The sequence below is a fragment of the Rhipicephalus microplus genome, chromosome 5, assembly GCF_043290135.1.
Source record: "Rhipicephalus microplus isolate Deutch F79 chromosome 5, USDA_Rmic, whole genome shotgun sequence".
Classification (NCBI taxonomy): domain Eukaryota; kingdom Metazoa; phylum Arthropoda; class Arachnida; order Ixodida; family Ixodidae; genus Rhipicephalus; species Rhipicephalus microplus.
Genome location: NC_134704.1, coordinates 204286554 through 204307964, shown reverse-complemented (window position 1 = coordinate 204307964; position 21411 = coordinate 204286554). Strand labels below are relative to the sequence as shown.

At 46.0% G+C, this 21411-nt stretch overlaps 1 protein-coding gene across 8 annotated transcripts in view; it reads right to left on the bottom strand.

Moving 5' to 3' along the window:
* Lkb1 (Lkb1/serine/threonine kinase 11) overlaps positions 1 to 21411 on the bottom strand; it is a 154322-nt gene that overhangs the window by 35369 nt on the left and 97542 nt on the right. For all 8 annotated transcript variants that reach the window (XM_075896408.1, XM_075896406.1, XM_075896404.1 and 5 more), the window contains one exon: positions 13496 to 13628. In XM_075896408.1, coding sequence (XP_075752523.1) covers positions 13496 to 13628 — 133 coding nt within the window. The remainder of the gene's footprint in view (positions 1 to 13495; positions 13629 to 21411) is intronic.

Sequence of the window (21411 nt, the reverse complement as noted above, 5' to 3'; positions counted from 1 at the left end):
CCCCTGTTCAGCACTTACCTGCTCTGCAATACTACAGCACAAGATATGAAGGCGTCGCATAGGCGACCCGCACCGCAAGGAGCTCACAAGGAAAATCATCACAGAAGAAATGTTGGCAAAGTTTCACTATGTCGTAACATTGCCTCATAACATTTTCATTCTCCCGTAAGAACATAATTGAGCGATTACTGTTGTGACGGAAAACTTCACCGTGCTTGTTGGTTTCCCCAGCGTGCAGTAAGAGTGACCACTATCAAAAGTGGAGAGGCTCGGCCCCCCCCAACATTTCTCAGTAGGGGGGGGGGGGTTACGCTTCTCTTGCCCCCCCTGGCTGATACGCCTATGGAACTATACCCCACGATGACGCTCATGACAATGAAAAGGATGATCACAGACAATGGCCTTGTGCAGTAGATGACGTCTCGATATACTCTATGATGTATTTCGTATCTCTGGAAACAACTAACACTCACCAAGGGAACATGCCCAACCCTCGTCGTTGCCAACGTAAGGCTAGATCCAATACCACAATGCAATAACGAAATTCACAACTCAACAAAACATACAAGTTATTACTAATAAACATTGTATATAAATGTAAACCACTTAGTACTCCTTTGCATGCGTGAGTGGTAAATGTCACGTGTGATTTACGGTAACAGTGAACAATAATACTGCTTTGTCCATTCACTATCATTCACTTTATGAATAAACATTTTTTTTTTTTACAATGGCAAGCTCATGAGTTAAATCTAAGAAAAAAATAACACTAAAGACCGCGCTGCATTTAGTTTTTTCGCCAGCGTTAGGAGTTTCACTCTTCCGGCATCACTGGCGTCGACGCTATTGGTGACGGTAGCTAAACATTCATCTTGAGATGTCCCAGACATTAGCAGCGTTACCGAAAGCAGTTCAGAGAGCCAATCAGTGTGGTGCTGACAGTGAACTCTGTTGATGTAATGGCATTGCCGTTGTTGAAGGAATGAGTACCAACTAGCTCGAGATGTGTTATTCTACTATGTCGTTCTGTGCGTTATGTGGTTTACAAGTTCACCACTGATACTTGTACAGTAAAACCTTGTTAATTTGATGTCACTAGGGCCACGATAAATCTTAAAATTAAGCGGGTTTTGGAATTACCAGAACATACAAAAAGCAGGGTACAAGGCACTTGGCAATATTCAAAGTAATTGGGACTGATCGTTTGCTGTGCCAGCTCTGCAACACGTGGTGTTAATTTTGCCATAAATACAGAGGAACGGCAGGCCTGGCTGCTGCCGTCGAAAAAAAAAAAAAGCTGTCGTGATGACCTAAAGTGCGCGCTGCGGAAACTAAGACATGCTTCACTGCAACACAGTAGTGACACACGAGCTGCATGTCGCCTGCTCCTTAATGCATCAGCACGTCATGTTACGATGATTCGCCCATTCTTTAGGGTAATATAAATAACTTAATAATGGCCAGTGTGATGAAATTCGCAATATCTTTGGATACAAAGCATGATCATTCAAGCTTTCATACTTAGTTTTTGAAGTAGGTGTTGCAAGCAAAAACTCCGCCAGCAGTGCAAAGAGGCAAATTCCTGGAGCCACCGGTAATCGGAGGTTCGTATACATAGTGAATCTTGCCAAACTGTCCTTTATTAAATTTCGTTACAGTAGCCTAAAGATGAGTAAATCAAGCGAGAAACGTGCAATATGCTGCCTGCACGTCATTGCTGTGTAGCAGTAAAGCACCGTATGTTTAGATTGACCAGGATTTTCGGGGGACGGGGGGGGGGGGGGGGGGGCAAGGGGAGGGTTAGTGGCTGGAAGCAGAGGGACTGGGGTGCTTTAGCTGAAACTCATTAGTATTGATACATTGGATTATCTTTTATTAAGGGCTGTGGTTTCCTCAACTTTACGGCGAAATCGGGATCAGGAATTGGCACGTGGCACCCAACATTTTCTAATTAACCGAACTGATGCTGACCACCGCTTCAAATCATCCGCTCAGACTTGTATTATAAAATACAGGACCACGAAAATATTTCGAATTAGGCAGTTTAAATAACGAGTTCAAATTAATAAGGTTTTACTGTATTTCTCTTAACTTTGTATGAAGAGGCTTTGACAGTGTTACAAATGTCGAGCATTCTGATCGCGTGCCTTTTTCATCGAAGGGAGGGAACCTTTGAATCGGGAAGACTTTTGGCAACTAACTACTTGTCAACAGTGCCGGCATGTCTTTCCTGCGCCAAAAGGGGGCATGTGGTTGTTCGGGCAAAATGACTGCAAAGAGGTTGCGTACGTCCTGAAAAGATTTTGACTGCTTTGGCTGATGAGGTTCAGCCAGCGAGAAGCACGGTCATTAGTGTCACGAGTCTTGTGTAGGCGGCGAGCATGGAGTGCCCTGCGCAAGGCATTCAGACGGCTGCAACACCAGGCCCCCTTTTCGTCTACTAAGCTGGCGAGACCTTCAGCGGCACCTTGTCAACTCCCCTACATATACCACGAGCTGGCCTGGTCAGTATAGAAGTCAATTTCATTGGCAGGCTTAGCAAGAATGACCGTGTTAGTTATACAGTTAAACCCGGATATAACGAAGTTGTTAAATTCCCAGAAAAATTTGTTATAAAGAGGATTTCGTTATATGCAGATTCGACATGAAAATTAAAAAAATAAATGTGCAAACCAAACATAAGGGGTACTAAAGACAGAGCTAACCCAAAATAATTATTTTACAGTAAAAAAGCTGCATTATTACTGCAATCAATTATATGGACACTATCGGCGATTTTTTGACGTCCCCGCCATGTTTCGTAACGAGTACAAACCGATAACATGCCCCCGCGCATTGCAACTTAAACGACCGAGTAAAAGCACGGGAGCGCTGCTAAAGCAGAGATCGAATAAGTCGGCCAATCCCTATCGCCTGGAAAGTGCATAACATAACACCTCTTACATGTTAGAACTGCCGCCGAATGCTCAAACAGAAAGTAAACTAACCGTCTTGAACGAGCAGGAAGCAACGTGGAGGTGGGAGAAGGGGGGAATCGCTCGAGTAGCAATAATGAATTTGGATTTTAAGAGTGGTCTTGATCGCTGGCGCACTTGCTACCCCAGTGAGTATCAGTGCACTTTCAACGCGAAGAAACTGTGTGAAAAGAGCCGTTCTCCTTGGAGCGGTCGTGCCGTATTGGCTCACACCAGCGTTTTGTAGGAGTCACATTAAATCCAAAAGAGTTGACTGCCAGTTCTTATAACATTACAATTTCTTGCTATTGCGTTGATTGCACTGCCGTCATGTTGCCAGAACTAATGGCTTATTGCGAAAGCTACCAGCCTGCGAACACGCGATGTGGCGCAAGACGGAAGCGCGTGGTGATTCGACCTCTGAATATCCATTGTCACTGTGGTCCCGGAGAGTTTCCATCAGCGCCTAATCTGACATTCTCTTGATGGCGACAACACAGTTGTCCAAAATTAAGAAAAGTCACCAGTTTCACCGCAAGGGCAAGCAATGCATGCGATAGCAAGAACTTGGAATGTAATGCTGAGAACAGCAAGCAGATCGAAACATGCAACATGCTGCACAAATGACGACCGAAAACAACATACATAGGATAAGAGTGAACTAACAACATTTACCGCTCGACACTAAATTAACAAACCGTTTAAAGGAAAACGAGGCTTGAAACGTCATCACAGGCAGAAATATGAGTGCGAACTAACATGTGCAGTTGTCACTGCTATGTTTGAAAAGCGCGCTCTTTTCGCAAACAGCGCCTGTTCAGCGAGCAAAGTGACCTTTGTGAGCTAAACAACTAAATGCAATTGTTCCAGTCAAAAACAAAGGCGTGCGATTCTCTCCACCGAATGATAAGAGCGCGCACATGAATTTGCGACCTCTATGTAACAAAATACCAACGGGAGACAACCTTGATAACACGAATTTTTCGCACGAACGATCTAGAAGTTTCGCTCCGCATTTTGGCATTTTCGTACAAGCATGCATGTTCTGCGGCTGCCCCACTGCCGACATAGCACGAAGCAGCAGCGGAATGGCGCACTAGGCGAGAGCGAGTGCTCGTTATTGCGCACGGGTGAGCGCGAGGTGGGCAGGCTGGCCTGCACCTCACAAGCCGGCGCTGCTGCCGTTCTCACCGTCACAGGCGCATGTGCAGGTGTGCCTTTCCCCAAACCCCACTCCAAACCAAAATAAGAAAAAACTACTTTTCCGCGCTGGCAGTGCCACGCTTTTAGCTAGCCTCACATAAGTGGGGCCATGTTGCATATGAAGGGCTCTTTACCGAATAGCTTTTTGCGGTATCCGTGTCTATGTCCATGTCGTTTGTTTTTCATTTTCGATGCCGTGCGCAAGTGCATAGTTTTAGCGTGCGTGCGTAGCGTGGTGCCGAACGACGTTCAACTTAGCTTTTTTTTGTTGCGATAGCAATTATATGGAGAGTCTCGGCTAGTTTTGTGCTGCCACCGTCATTCACCGCATTACTATATTATTACATGTATCTGTAGGTATTAAAACTCAAAAAAGAAATTAAAAAGCTGCCCACGCTCGGTGCCCAGCTCGTCAAGGTGCGCCGACGCGCTTATCTCCCATGTGTACTTTGCCCCGCGATTGGGGGAGGGGGTAGATGCTTGTGCGCTCGCTTATTTTTTGGTGGACAGATAATCGCGCGCCTTTGACTTTGACCGGGATGATTGCGTTTAGTTGCCAGGCGCACAAACATCACTTTGCTTGCTGGACAGGCGCTGTTTGCAAAAAGAGTGCGCTTTTCAAACATAATGATATAATAACTGCACTTGTTAGTTCACACTCATATCTCTACCAGTGATCACGTTTCGTGCCTCGTTTTCCTTTTAACAGCACATTAATTAAGTGTCAAGCAGTAAACATTGTTAGTTTGCTCTCGCCCTGTGTATGCTGTTTTCAGTCGTGAATTGAGCAGCACGCTGCACGTTTTAATGTGCTTGCCGTTCTCAGCATTACATTCTAAGTTGTTGCTATCGCATTCATTTCTTCACCCTTGCGGTGAAACTGGTGACATTTCTTAATTTCAGACAACCGTGTTGTCACCACCAAGGGAATGTCAGATTAGGTGCTGATGAAAACTCTCCGAGACCATGATGGCGACAAATCTTCGGAGGTTGACTTGTCACATGCTTCTGTCTTGCGCCGCGTTGAGTGTTTACAGGCTGGTAGCTTCCGCGATTAGCCGAATAGTTCTGGCAATACAACGATGCGTTGAATTCAATGCAATGAACATAATAGCAAAAAATTATAATGTTATATGAAGTAAGGTTGACAGTCAACTATTTTGAATCTGATATTGCACAAATCCTACAAAACGCTGGTGTGGGCAAATATGGCCGCTCCAGGGAGAAGTGCTCTTTTCCCACAGTCCCTTCGCGTTGAAACTGCACTGTTATTCGCTGAGATAGCAAGTGCGCCAGCGATGGTGACTGCCCTTAAAATCCAAGTTCATTATTGTTACTCGAGTTATTTCCCCCTCCCCTCCCTGCATTGTTTCATGCTCGTTCAAGACGGGTGGTTCATTTTCTGTTTGAGCATTTGACGGCAGTTCTAACCTGCGGGAGATGTTATGTTACGCTCTTTCCAGGCGATAGGGATCAGCAGACCGGTTTGATCTTTGCTTTAGCAGCGCTTGCGCGCTTTTACCTGCTCGTGAAAGTTGCAATGCGTGGGGGCATGTCATTAATTTGGACTTAATATGGAACGTGGCGGGGACAGGAAAATCCCGCTGAGAGTGTCCATATAAGTGGCAACAATAACGAAGTTTTTTACTGTAAAATAAGTGTTTTGGGTTAGCTCTGCCTTCAGTCCCCCTTTTTTTATATTTGCTTGTTTATTTTCTGAATTTTCGTACCGAACCTGCATATAACAAAATCCGAATTTCTCCTGAAATTTGTCGATTTCGTTACATTCAGGTTTAACTGTACAAGCACGAAGAAGTGCTTGAAATTAGTGCAGCAAATATTAGTATTTGTCAACACATACTAAGTTTGTGGATGATATCATATTGTGCGAGATACAGGGATGACTCTGCATTTGGCAATGTAAGCCTGCATAATCCAGAGTGAGCAGCAGCTTTCAACTGGTGACAGGTGTGGGGTCTCGAATTGGCAAGCACGTGCCACGCCACGTTCTTGACGTGAACGGACACAGCAGAAGCGGTCGGTACAAACCAAATAACATACATTTATTTAACTAATTTAAAACGAAGATATCGTCCGCTGAATGATACATCAATCGTAATCAGCCCACTAAGACATCCTTACACACAATCTCCATACACTCCAAACATGACAAACACACTGACACACCCAAGGCGGCGTCGCCAACGCTTGACTTACCACGTGGGCCCCACGTGGGCCCCACGGCGCGCAGGCCCGCGGTGCCACGCGCCGAGGAAAACACGCTAGAGACAACCGTTCGCGGCAAACGCCATGCGCAAAAGAGACTCTCTCAACTCGCGCCCGCCACCAAGGCTTGCTTCCGCCAGGGGTCACTGCCTGCGCTACTCCGTGGTGATGATGATGACGATAGTGGTGCTCAATGCGAATATAACGCCACCTGTCACCCGGCAGTCGTCACCCGAGATGCGGCTTTGGGGCGAGACACTTGCACCACATGGCGCGCGCAAAGAACTTTACAGAGGGTGTCAGTACCCCCACATTCCCCCAATCTTAAATCAAACCATATGCCGAAAACTGACGGGATTCCTGCTCAGGGTCAGGATTTCTATCAAGCTGCTTTTTAGCAGCTTTTAATTCCTGTCCCTGCATCTTTTTCACTTTTTAATCTGATTTACATTTTGTTTTGTGTTGACCATTGCCATTGTATGAAAACATTGTATCACTGTACTTTAACATGATTGCTGAAAAACATTGCTAAATAAACTGAAACTGAAAAAGATAAGCTACACAAGCTTTAACAAAAAAATGACATCACATGTCCATAATGTCCTTGCACCACGACACCGCCGCCGGTCGACACTTCTGCACTGTCCGGCTCGACTTCACTTCAGTACTGGCTTCGCAACATCAGCGTTGCCGTCGGCACGACAAACTGTTGCTAGCACCAACATGTCTTCCAGTTGCGACCAGCACTCACGAGAGCGCCAGAATGCAGGCAGTTGTGCAGGTCTCGGGCGTCTCCATCGCCCGACCTCACGACCGCATTCCTGGCCAGCGGCGCCGACGATGTGCACAAGACAGCCGCCCATGGATCACATCACTCCCGCTGCGTATATTCCAAACACTCAACAGAAACAATAGAGCAAGGCCTAGGGAAGGGAGCTTCGAGCTTTTTGCTCATGTGGTACGATGGTCAGTACTGCTAGCTAATACATCGGCGGCAGCCGAGACGCCCATCAAAATAAAACAAACATCACTTTTTGCTAACTCGTGCATCGCAACACCTCAACGCCATGATCCACCTAGTTGTGCCACGTGCGACAGACCGCTGCGCAGAGTCTTAGGCCTAATGAGTGGCTCGACAACAACCGGTATCCACCCAGCACCCAGCCTAAGCGCAGAAGAGGCAGCCGCGAGGAGACATCCACCTCTCTGTGAGGTGGCCCTATCGCTCGGCGCACACAGCAGCTTACCGAGCGATCGGCATCCACCGCCCCGGGCGGTGTCACGTCGAGCCGCAATACAAGCAAGCAACGTCGCCTGGCTACCTGAGCCCGAAGAGATAGAAGAAGCTATTTACAGAAAAATCGGACCACCCACGAGGCTTCTGTACTCACTCGCTTCGGACCTGGCCTACAAACCACGTGCTCTAGGCCTTGCTCACCCCCGGATGCAGACCACATGGCTCTCGTCCCTATTCAACAACGGTTTTGAAAACTAACACAAACGAGAAAAAAACCCACTTGCGAGCAGAAAAAAAATTAAAACTCAACCTGTCGACAAGTTCAAACACGTCACAAATACCGATCTCCTCCCTCTCAACAAAGCACACCGCCGACCCTAGCAACGACGTCCCCCTAGGCCTACTCTACCTCGGCTCTAACAAAAGCTTGTACCGAACCGCAAAATGTCTCCCGATACCCCTAGAGCTCCACGTTCGGCAGCCAGTGTGGGGTCTCGAATAGCGAGAGCCGGGCGGGCTCTTGGAGTGAACGGACACAGCAGACGCGGTCGATACAACCCAAATAACATACATACATTTATTTAACTAATTTATAACGACAATATCGTCCGCCGAATAATACATCAATCGTAATCAGCCCACTAAGACATCGTTATACACAATCTCCATACACTCCAAACATGACAAATACACTAACACACCCAAGGCGGCGTCGCCAACACTTGACTTACCACGTGGGCCCCCCGGCGCGCAGGCCTGCGGTGTCGCGCGCTGCGGAAAACACGCTAGAGATAACCATTCGCAGCAGCTGCCACGCGCAGAAGAGACTCTCTCAACTCGCGCCCACCACCAAGGCTCGCTTCCGCCAGGGGTCACTGCCGGCACTACCCCATGATGATGATGACGATAGTGGTGCTCAACGCGAATACAACGCTATCTATCACCCGGCGGTCATCACCCGAAATGCGGCTTTGGGGCGAGACACGTGCGCCACACGGCGCAAAAAACTTGACAGGGGGTGTCAGCACCCCCGCACAGGTAATTTTGAAGAACATTATGATTGATAATGGTGGTTATTCAGCGATACAAGATACAATGTCTGTGAATAATCAAATGGATGATAACATTTCTAGTGATCCCACTGGCGACTGCTGATTTGAAGCAATTTTTGGATCAGTCAAATTTTAGTTTTGGAGTACTTTGGAGCAGTAAAATATTAGTTTTGGAGCACTTTAGGGCAGTAAAATTTTAGTTTGGGAGCATTTTGGAGCAAGTAATCTTGCCATTAGGAACACCTTAGAGGAGTAAAATTTTAGTTTTGGAGGAGGTGACCTTACTATTAGGAGCACTTTTGCGTAGGTATATATTCATGATGGAGCACCTCGGAGAAGAAAGTATCTCAAACACTTTAATATTAAATGGACGCTGACCTAGAAAAAAAAAAAATCGTTTTAGATTGAAAAAGGCTTCGAGAAGTTTCACGTCGTTCTTTTCACCATCTCAGGTTTATTAATTGGGGATAAAATATTGGTATACATTTATTTACAAATTATTTTTGAATTTCGCGCTGAAATCTCTGTACGTGAAACCACGAATTTCAATGTGTACTTTTTTTACTTTAGCGACATTCGCTCAAAGCAACTTCCGGAGACTTAGTACGTTAAGTCTAGAGCAATCTCAGAAGTCGGTTTACTTTGTTTTTAGTACTTAAAAGCTATGTAAGACCTAGTAAAAAAAAATTACGGCATATTCACGGGGTGAATGATGATGAATGGGCGAAGCTCCGGAGGGATTCATCGGTAAACTGTGAATCTTCCGTGCAATTCGCCCAGTCGATCATCATGTAAAGACGTGAGAAATGCTGTGTGTGTATATGCACAAATCAACTTTTATTTGTTCTTAGACGATGGATGGCTTGCGATGTCCCTTGCCTCGCGCGCTCGCACATCGGGATTCTGTCTGCGAGCGCGCGCTGCTGCCGCCTTGCACTCTCTCCGCTGTGCAGCCTTATCCATCCGGCGACTCCGAGCGCGCGCCAACAGCGAACGGATTTTATTACAACGCTCCCCCTAGCGTACGTCGCCGCACTAAATCGAACAATTGCCTTCAACCAATGACACGCGCCATATATGACATCATTCCTATTTTATAAGATCTCGCGTCTTTCATCAACTACAAGTACCGCTTTCTAGTTTATAACATCTTTTCATCATCAGCTACAAGTACCACCATCAAGTAAACACTACAAGAACTAAACGAGAGGTGGCTACATACAGGAGACGGTACCGCCATCTAGTGAACACTGCAAGAACTAAAATAGAGGTGGCTACATACAGAGTCTCGGCAATCGATGCATTTATGCAACTATGTGAAGCCACACGAATTTTCTTTTTGCGCATTTTTTTTCTTACCGAGAGAGTTCTCGTGGCAAGCTTAGTGATTTTGGAATTATGAAAGCGTAAATTACTAATGCCAATCTCGTGGCAAGCATAGTGATTTTGGAATTATGAAAGCGTAAATTACTAATGCCAATCTCATTAATTCGAACAAGCTTAATTTGAACTTCCGGTTAATTAGAACTGATGCTGTGGTCCCATCAAAGCTATGTGTATTCTAACGGGCAAAAATGCCCTGTAATTCGCACATGCAAGCACTTGCGACGGTTAATTCGAACATACCGCGCTCTAAAATGCTCTCAGCACCACGCCCGATTGGACGGCGGCACCTCCAACACCTTAACGCTGTGTGCGAAGAAGGAAAAGAAGCAAAGGAAAGCCTGGGGCGGAATGTTTGCTCTCTCTCAAATGCATACCTGCCAACCTGGCAACAGAGAGAAATTCGTAAAATCCCCGAGCGGGCAGGGAGGTGGGCGTTAGCGACTATTTTTTAAATTTGTAGCTGTGATAGATTTGCTTTTAGTGACAAGCATAATCACATTTTGCAGCCATAAGTAAAATCAGCCACTGAATTATTTTCGCCCATTTTTGGTACCAAAAGAAAAAAAACATTGCCAAAGTACCAAAGTACCAAAGAAAAAAAAACAATGGGAGGGCGTGTGTGTCTCAAACGCAAGCGAAAACATTGGCGCTGCGGTCTCATAATGGCTTGGAGTGGCCCAACACACGAGGGTAGGGTTTTTCACTAAGGTGAGAGACTAAAAGGGGGAGCGCGAATGCCCCCGGCCGAAATTTCACGTCGTCAAAGCAACTAGCAAAATATATTTCCGTCAAAACAACTCGCGTATATCTTCCTGGGACACGTCAACGGACGGGACGACGCAGCTGGCTGCCGCGAAAGGGCGAGTCAAAGCTTTGGCTTTGCTCGCTACTAGATTCTTTGGACAAGAGTGGCAAAACGCTTCTAGCCTTTTTTTACGTCTTTACCGCTTTTCATCCTACTGCTGTGCCAGCCACGTGCCCTCGGGGATCGCAGATCGCTGTCGCACCGCCCCGACCACGGTTTTGTGCACTGCGGTTTGCCACAAATGGTAGTTTTGTTTTCAATCCACGTGCCTTCAAAAACAAGTCGTTTTATGCTATCTATGGTCGCAACTGCCGCGGTATTCTCCACAGAGTTTGCAGAAAGCAGCGTTGCTTTGACTGGTCGAACGTTGCCTGCGTGCACACTCTAGGAGTTCTGTCAGTAACGTCGTCACCACACATGACCGTGTCGAACGACCGCGGTGTCATCCACAGCGGTTGTGGCAACGACAACCACACGCTCTGGTCGCCCGCATACTTCCAAAGTTTCGAGCATGCTGCTCTCGATTGACCTTCATTCGACGGTAGTGGTATTAAAGTTCATATCACACGCCGCGATTAGGAAAAGTGTTCGAAACGTTCAAATTTAGGCCCAATGGACACATGAATTTGGCTAGAGAATTTCTCGCAAATTCGTATCTGTCGCGGTTTCGCATCACTGAGACTACTGTAAGTTTAGATGAACCCCTCTCAAATTCGTTTATAATGTGGTAGGCTTGCAAAAAGCCTGGAATGGACAGGCCTGCATTTTTGTCAATGCGGCCAGATCTCGCACACACATTTAGATTTTCGGGATATTTTCATGGCAACCCTACACACGGAAAAAATGGTCGCAATCTGGTAGTCTCCTGGACAATGCAGAAGACTTCGAAAGCGTGTGATGATAACACCAATACATATAGTTTTCTCCTGGTGGCAGAATACACAACGCTGTTTTCGTGGCCTCCGCGACCAGCTACGGCAATGCACTGTAGCTAATCGCGGAGGCCACGCTATTTTACTTATTTTATTTTTTTATCGGAAATGAAATATTTTTTGTAAATGTCAGGCAAGATTCGTAAAATGGTACGCACGATCGAAAGTCGTACACTTTACAGAGAAATCGGAAGAGTTGGCAGGTATGCAAATGCTGATCTGGGACCCGCCTGTGCCATGCTTCTTCCTTTTTCGTCCCTGCCACGTAGAGACCCTTCTACTTTCAACGCCGTGCGCTAGGATAGCAAAAAACTGCCGTGGAGTGTTGGTTATCTTTCAAACACCGATCTGCTTCTCTCCCCTGGAAACGATTCTCCTTTCTCGTCACCTGCTGGCCACGCTGCGGCTGCAGCGCAGAGGGTAGCAGCGGAGACGTAGTCATTGCTGCCGTCTTAAATCCTAGTATATAGGTATTATAGGCCTGTTCACAGAAAGGTAAAGAATTCTCTCATCAGACTTGACTGCTGTTTCCGGTAATTAAAACATTAATTATAGTTTCTTAAGTACTGCCGTATTTACAGTGTCTAGCAATTTTATGATTTCTGACGTCGTGCCGGGAGCCGCATAAAACCTCCCAGCTAGCCGCATGCGGCCTGCGGGCCACAGCTTGGGGAAACTTGAGATGAACGATCTGGCGCAGTTTGGCTCAATTTTCATTGATTTTATAAGGTTGGCGCAGCAAATTTCGTTTAGTACAAAAGTGGGATCCCTGAATTCCTAATGGTAGATTGTCTACGTGAATTAAAAAGAGAAGGGGGCCGAGGACAGACCCCATGAGGGACACTGGATTTCACAGATACGTGGTCACACAGATGTGCAACAATAACAGTGCTACTGCAGGATCAGAGGCCATATATTATGAATTTATGGCTTTCCTTAATCTCAATAGCTGGTACTACAAGTAAAATAAAGAAAAATAAAACATTTAGCACTGCTGTGTCCAGTTTTTCCTACTACAAAACAATAAATGAAACATTTAAAGATGCAATGATGAATATTTCTTGTGGGTGCATTGACAGAAACTGCACACTGCTTTTTTCAGATCCATGCCCTCTGGTAACATTATTAAATGCTGTGCTGACATCAACAAATCTCCTGTGAGTAGCCACTGGCAGTGTTCATGTGACACTACTGAGAGATGCGATGCCGAAAAATTGCTAGCAAGAACACTGTTTCTAGCTCCACCTTAACATGACAAAATACGAAGTAGAATACCCCTACATGCACCATAATTGCAGCATCGCCGACAGTTGGCTCACCATGGCTGTCCACCTAACCTCATTGACAGGGTGGCACCACCCTGACAGCAGCGCTATTCCTTGCACAGTGGTGAAAACAACAACTATGCCAACCATTGTCATGAGGCGAAAGCAAATCCACAGGGGGTGACAGCACCACCCCCAACACTCGACATTTACAAGGACGGTGTCTCAACAGCTCATGAAGTTTTTATGATCCTTAGGCAATGCCTGTCAGGCACCGACATTCTCAGGTATAGGGTTGCGAGGCCCAGCATGATGCTACACATGAAATTTCTCACAGGCTTTTGTCACTGCACACACTGTTCTATTCCTAAATGGGGGAACATCATTAAAAAACAGAGAATTGAGATGAATCTCTGCGCACTAGCTCATGCTCACCTCAGCAACACCCAAGTCGGAGATCTTGAGAGTCTCACAGTTTGTGAGCAGTAGGTTGCCTGGCTTGATGTCTTTGTGGACAATGCCCTGGCTGTGCAGGTACTCCAGCCCATCCAGCAACTGGCAGAAGTAGCTGAAAAAACACAGACAAGGAGAGAAATATGTCCTCAGCTTCAATTACCTAGTCAGTGGTGGTGCAAACATATTAAGATTCAGAGATACTTTAGGAGCAGCAGGAAAGCTGTTCTGAAGCAAGTATCAAGTTGGAAAATTTAGGTTTTGGAGCAGGTTTTGATAGTCTCTTTTTAATAAGCTAGTGTATTACAGTGGCAAGTCACACAAAAATGCTGCTCTAATGTGAACGAGAACATAAGAACCACTGTCGTCAAGCAGCAGCCATCAAAAACTAAAACTAAAATCGAAAGAATATCTTGATAACTTGGAACTAAGACACTTTAGATGTAGGTTGTGCCTTTTTGACAAGTTTTATCATTCTTCTTCCTGCACATCATTAATCTTGTTTGCTCACCGTCTGTCCCGCCACACGAATCACACTAAAGCGGTCTGCCCACTCGCGGCACAGACTACTGCACACCTAGTAGATAAGCACATCAAGAATCTGGAACCCACTACGAAGGAATGCTGTGCTCCAACCCAACCTGCTAGCCTTCAAGCTGTTCATCGAGCCATTGTCATTACATAACAGCCAATCCCTCACGTAAAACTCCTGTCTGCAGCATTTGAGGCACTAATACAAAAAAAAAAAAATAAGGCAGGGCGTACACAGATTGGTTGCCTCCCCAGAAAAAATTTCACGATTTCCCAACTATTGCAGAAAAAAACTAGGCAGTATGCCTAGTTTGGATGCCATGTCCCTACCACACCCCTGGAAAACCACTTGTCGTGGCTGCCACGCTCCCCCCTAGTATAAAATATCTTCGTACCAACCCGGCAATCAGTCAATCTGCACAAAATAATGTCACATGCAGGATTAGAGATTCGAATTAGGCTAGCTAGTGCAAATTCACCCTACACACAACTGATAAGACCATAAATGGACAAGGTGAAGACGACAAACTGGATGTATACTGTTCTCACTTTCTCCATAGTATTTTTTTTACCTAAAAATTATTTGGTCTCAAGTCATGCATAGATTTCACTGCCACACACAAGACATGCATTGCAGTGCAGCAACATTGACAAGGAGTTTATGGTACATGTGGTTTTTGCAAGTGAAAGGTGACAAAACGTCCTCACCTCCCAATTTTCAAAAAATGAAGGGTAGCCCCTTACACAGCCTTCCTATCTCAATACAGAGGGGATAACTGTGCTACACACATACAAACCAGACAGACACAGGCGCAGACTTGCAACTAACCTTCATTTCACACAGTCAACCTGTAAGTATGTTTCGCAGAAACCATCACCACTATGTGCTTTTCAGTAAGGTACCATCACAAAAAGCTTACCAATCATAAGATGTCACCTAAACACTTTTCATCGATAAATCTCATCTGGGCGTTATGAAAAAAACACCGATGACCCACTGACACACTCACGTTCATTCTTCCTTATGTAGTACGCTTCGCAAATTTTTCTGGCTGTATTATAAGGGCAGCAGTTCAATAGCTTGACATCTTTCAGCATCATGGGAAGGTGCCCACTTGTATTATTTTTAACTGACAATTTCATGTTCATGCAGGCACACGTTCACACATCTTCCGGTCTGTCCTACGTAGCTCTTTCCATATGACAAGGGAATCATATAGACCATGGCAACACTGCACGGCGTATATGAACTCGCATGCCTTTTTCCGCATACATGTACCCTATTTTGGCGGTCGCCTATACACGCACAGAGCCCTGCAAGCTCTTTAGAAGCCGAAAACTCGATTTGAAATGCGACTGAGTTGAAATCCTGGCCCAACAATGTTTGCTAAATCAGTATGCATTGCAGGGCTGCAAGTTGATTTCATCACAATCGAAAGAAATGAAACACTGCCAGAACTGAACAGACATTTATGGCCATTATGCACAGGTATGCTGCCTGTAAGTGATGGTGGTCCACACTATAAAACCTCACTGAAATATGCCCGTGACACCATTAAGAGCGAATCTCTACCTTGGAACGTCGTTAACGCACCAAAAGCATGCCGTTTAAGTGGCTCCGAAGAGCTCCCTTGTCTACTGCCCCTGGTGGGAGGTTCCGTCGCTACACCAAACTTGGCACCAAGTTTCCAGTTTCGTGACTGGTATTGAAGGACAGGGATAACAGCTAACCTCATGACACCATCTAAGGGTGTGTTGTTGTAATTGCGAGTTTTTAATTTTCGGTGCATTGCAACTGTGTCGCTATTTATTTGTGTCATTGTAAGAGCCAATTAGGATGTTGTAGAATTTTGTTATTCCTTATTGTTGTAGGAGTGAAATGAGAAGTCCTCTCTTTGGTGTCATGTTGTAATAATTGCTGTGTGATAAATAGATGTGAATTCCGAGAATAAATTTTAGTTAGAAATTAGCATTCATCTTATATCCCTGCTCTTCGCCTGTGTCTTCATTTATTGTGCTTAAGTATCGCGGGACTTATCTTTCATTTCGACATAGAAATCACCGCTGGCCAATGGTGCCTCACAGAAAAACTGATTCAAGCTTACCTCTCCACCTTTTTTTTTTTTTTTTTCTTGTCACAACAAACTTCTCTCCTTCTAACCGATGGTCTACGTGCGGCACTTTGACACTAGAAATGGCGAAATGTTACGAGCTTTTGTTTTTCTAGTATTTTCCAGAGTCAGTCACGTAACATTGTAGGAAGGTGTTTTTTCGTCAAGAGGAATTCACAAGTTGAATTGGTGTGCCCCTTTTCAGAGGATGACATGTTTTTGGAAGGGTTAAATGTTTCCAATAAATGTGTATATTGCTCAGAAACAATGCTGTTCACTCACCACCAAGCTCAACAACAGGACATGCAAAGGTTGTGGTGAAGCAAGTTCTGTCCAGCCAACATCATTGCTATGAGCACCCAAGGTAGCTGGCAATCTTTGTCGGGTGTGCTGACCCACGAGTGACGTCTATGCGGAGCCAGGGCTAAAGCCTTTGCCAGGAGGCCATAAAGGTCTTATCACTAGGCTTGTGTGAATGTTAGAATGCTACTAGGCTGGTGCCAAAATTCAAACGCTTCAAATATCCGAATGAATAATGGAGTATTCAAATTTGCTTCAAATAGCAACTATATTATCAAAAATTTCAAATTATTCAAAATCAACAAATAGATGCATAATAATCTGCACGTGACACCCTGTAAAGTGATTTCACTAGAGTGAAGCGGTGCTAAGCCGTGAAAGAACCTACTTAGGTTAATATTATTATCATCATTATTATCAGCCTGACTACGCCCACTACAGGGCACACGCCTCTCCTATGATCCACCAATCAACCTAGTCTTGTGCTTTCCGTTGCCACGTTATACCCGCAACCTTTTTAATCTCATCAACCCACCTAACTTTCTGTCTCCCCTTGATGCATTTGCCTACTCTGGGAATCCAGTTCGTTACCCTTAATGACCGTTGATTATCCTGCCTACGTGATACATGTCCGGCTCATGTACATTTCTTTTTCTTGATTTCAACTATTGCATAGACCACGGCAACACTGCACGACGTACCTGAAACCAAGCCCCTCGCTCAGCCTTCGACGTCAATCCCAGCCTTTCGATCCATAAGCAAGAACAGCTCAAGACCCTGCTCCTGCAATACGAAGATTGCTTTTTGTCGTCGTCGAAAATTCGGCAGATGCCAATCATGACACATAGCATCGTAATTGAGGAAAATGCCAGACTACTCCGTCAGGGTCCGTAAAGAGTGTCGACGTGGGAATGCGAAGCCGTAAAGACACAAGTTGATGAAATGCTACGGGACATCATCCAGCCGTCCAAGAGTCCATGGGCGTCCCCCGTGGTGTTAGTGAAGAAAAAGGATGGAACCCTACGTTTCTGTGTCGATTATTGCCGGCTGAACATAACCACAAAAAAAGACATGTATTCTCTCCCACGAATAGACGACGCACTAGATCGGCTCCATAACGCCAAGTACTTTTCGTCAATGGACCTCAAGACTGGCTATTGGCAAATCGAAGTCGACGAAAGAGAGCGAGGCAAGACGGCGTTTATAACACCGGACAGCCTCTTCAAGTTTAAAGTGATGCCCTTCGGTCTTTGCTCAGTGCCTGCCACTTTTCAACGCGTTATGGATACAGTACTGGCAGGATTGAAGTGGCAGACTTGCCTCGTGTACTTGGACGATGTTGTTGTGTTTTCCTCAAGTTTTGACGAGCATTTTCGGCGCCTTGAAGCTGTACTTCAAGCCATCAAGATGTCCAGACTCACCCTGAAGCCACAAAAGTGCAGATTTGCGTACGAGGAGCTCTTGTTCCTGGGGCACGTGATTAGCAAGTTTGGAGTCCGTCCCGATCGGCGGAAAACAGCCGCCATCGCCGACTTCCCGCCGCCACCTGACAAAAAGGCAATGCGCCGATTTCTGGGCCTGTGCGCCTATTATAGGCGTTTCATCAAAAACTTCACCCGCATCGCCGATCCACTTACAAACCTTACCTGGGCCGACGTGGAGTTCAAGTGGGGAACGCCGCAGGAACACACTTTCCAGGAGCTAAAACATCATCTCCAGATGCCTCCGTGACTTGCCTATTTCGACGAATTCGCTGAGACAGAAATACACACCGACGCAAGCAGCGTAGGTCTCGGTGCCGTTCTTGTGCAAAGGGCTGACGGACTGAAAAGGGTAATTAGTTACGCCAGCCGATCGTCATTCAAAGCAGAAGCCAATTATTCCACAACAGAAAAGGAGTGCCTCGCCATAATCTGGGCTACGTCGAAATTTCGCCCCTATCTCTACGGCAGGCCCTTAAAAGTTGTGAGCGACAACCACGCCTTGTGTTGGCTAGCTACCTTGAAGGACCCTTCAGTTTGCCTCGCACGATGGAGCCTGAGACTTCAAGAATCCGACATTACCGTCGTTTACAAGTCCGGCAACAAACACTTTGACGCCGACTGTCTCTCTCGTGCGCCTGCCGACCAACCACCGCCCGACGACCCAGACGACGACTACTTCTTGGGAACGCTAACTGCCGACGACTTTGCTGAACGACAGCGGGCTGACCCGGAACTTAGGGCCCTAATAGAATACCTCGAAGGCAGGATTGTCGAAGTTCCAAAGGTATTCAAGCGCACACTTGCGTCGTTCTTCCTGCGAAACGGTCTTCTCCAAAAGAAAAACTTCTCACCGCTTCGAGCCAAGTACCTTCTTGTTGTGCCTTCAGCTCTGCGCCAGAACTTCTGCAGGCCCTGCACGACGATCCGACGGCAGGGCACCTCGGTGTTTCCCGCACGCTCGCGAAGATACAAGAAAAATACTACTGGCCACGTCTTACCGCCGACGTCACTCGTTATGTGAGGACATGTCGCAACTGCCAGTGACGCAAGACACTGTTCACAAGGCCAGCGGGATTTCTGCAGCCCATTTAACCACCGCGCCGACCATTCCAGCAGATCAGCATGGACTTACTGGGGCCGTTCCCAACGTCGGCTTTCGGAAACAAGTGGACCGTGGTAGCTACCGACTACCTCACCCACTACGCCGAGACAAAAGTCCTGCCCAAAGGCAGTGCATGTGAGGTAGCTAAGTTCTTAATCGAAAATATCATTTTACGTCACGGTGCCCCGGAGGTCCTCATCACCGACAGAGGTATGGCATTTACGGCTGAGCTAAACCAGGCGATTTTGGCATACAGCCACACAAGCCACCGCCGTATGACAGCGTACCACCCACAGACGAATGGCCTCACCGAGCGCCTAAACAAGACTATTGCCGACATGCTGGCCATGTACGTCGATGTCAAACACAAGACGCGGGATGCCATCCTTCCGTACATGACCTTCCCATACAACACCGCTGTTCAAGAAACGGCGCAGATGATGACGTACAAACTGGTCTACGGAAGGACCCGGTCAACGATGCTCGACGCCATGTTACCCAAAGTCACCGACAAAAAAAAAACCTCGATGTGAGTTAGTACCTTCAGCGCGACGAAGAAGCTCGACAACTTGCCCGTTTCCGCATCAAGAGCCAACAAATTACGGATAGCCACCGTTACAATCATCGACGGCGCTTCGTGGAATACCAGCCCGGTGAATGTGTTTGAGTATGAACGCGAATGAGCCGACGTGGACTTAGTGAAAAACTTCTGCACCGGTATTTTGGACCCTACAGGGTAATTCGTCGGTTCAGCCCACTCAGTTACGAGATTGTCCCCGACGGCATCACGAACTCTAAACGACTACGATCGCGACCTGAAGTCGCCCATGTCGCATGTATCAAGCCATTTTATGCGCGTTAATGAACTCAGTGTATTTTTGTGTGTTTGTTGTTGTTGCTGTTGTTGTTATTGATGTATCGTAAGTAATTGCTTGCACTTTTTTACATTATTTTCATACTTTCATTTTCTGCTAAAGCATCAGGACGATGCCTTTTTCAGAGGAGGGCAATGCCGCATACCTTTATTCGAGTTTTCTTATCGCCATGTTGCACTATGTTCAGCGCAAACTACGCCCACATTGTTGGAGACGCTTCGAGGCTGATCATTATAAGATTCTGCCCATTTCATGAATCTTTCAGATTATTCTGGAAACAACGTCGCAACTAGTGATAACACTAGAATGTTCTATGGCAAGTGTATAAATGCAGACACGCTTCCCACTTGTCAGTTGATCGACGGCCGAGGCTCCGTTCACTGCTATCTGTGCAAGACTGCGACTGTAATCAGGCTTTCCATTTACCGGGCACAGGTTCGCCCAAATAAGCAGTTGAATCCCAACATAAAGTCTCCTGTCTTCGGCCACATCACGACCCCGTGACAATATTCTTAACCCCGGTTTGTTCCCTGACCCACTCTGCTCTCTTCTTCGCTATTAAGGTTACACCTATCATTTTCCTTTCCATCGCTCGCTGCGTCGTTCTCATTTGAGCTGAACATTCTTTGTAAGCCTCCACGTTTCTGCTCCATAGGTAAGCACTGACAAGATGCAGCTGTTATATACTTTCCTGTTTAGGGTTAGTGGCAGATTACCATTCATAATTTGAGAACACTTGCCAAATGTGATTCACCCCATCCTTATTCTCCTAGTTATTTCACTGTCACGGTTGGCCTCCACGGTTACTACCTCCCCTAAGTAGACATATTTCTTTATAACTTCCAGCGTTTACCCACCTATCGCAAAATGTTTTCTGCCGAGACTTGCACATTACTTTAGTTTTGTGCGTATTAATATTCAGACCTACTTTCCTGCTTTCCGTGTCCAGTAATCATGGGCTGTAATTCGTCCCTTGAGTTACTCATCAAGGCAATGTCAGCGAATTGCAGGTTACCAAGATACTCTCTATTAACTCTTATTCCAAATCTTCCCAGTCTAGGGTCTTGAATACTTCTTGTAAACACGTGGTGAATAGCATTGGAGAGATTGTGTCTCTCTGCTTTACACCCTTCTTTATTTTAATTCTGTCGCTTTTTTTATGGAGAACTATGGAGGCTGTAGATACTCTGTAGATTTCTCCAAGTATGTTTATGTAGGGTTCTTTGATGCCCTGATTCCGTAGTGCCTGCATTACTGCTGATGTCTCAACTGAGTCAAACGTCTTCTTGTAATCTATGAAAGCAAATTATAGGGGTTAGCTTTAATAGCTAACCCCTATAATTAGCTAACCCCTAACTACAGCCTGTGACGCTTTTTGCAAAAAGCGTCACAGGCTGTAGTGTTACAATTTGTACAAGTTACAGCAAAAAGTTGAAATATCAAGAAAGATGCTATAGCTCGCCTCCAGGCTGTGAATTTGCTAGGTTTAGCCCGT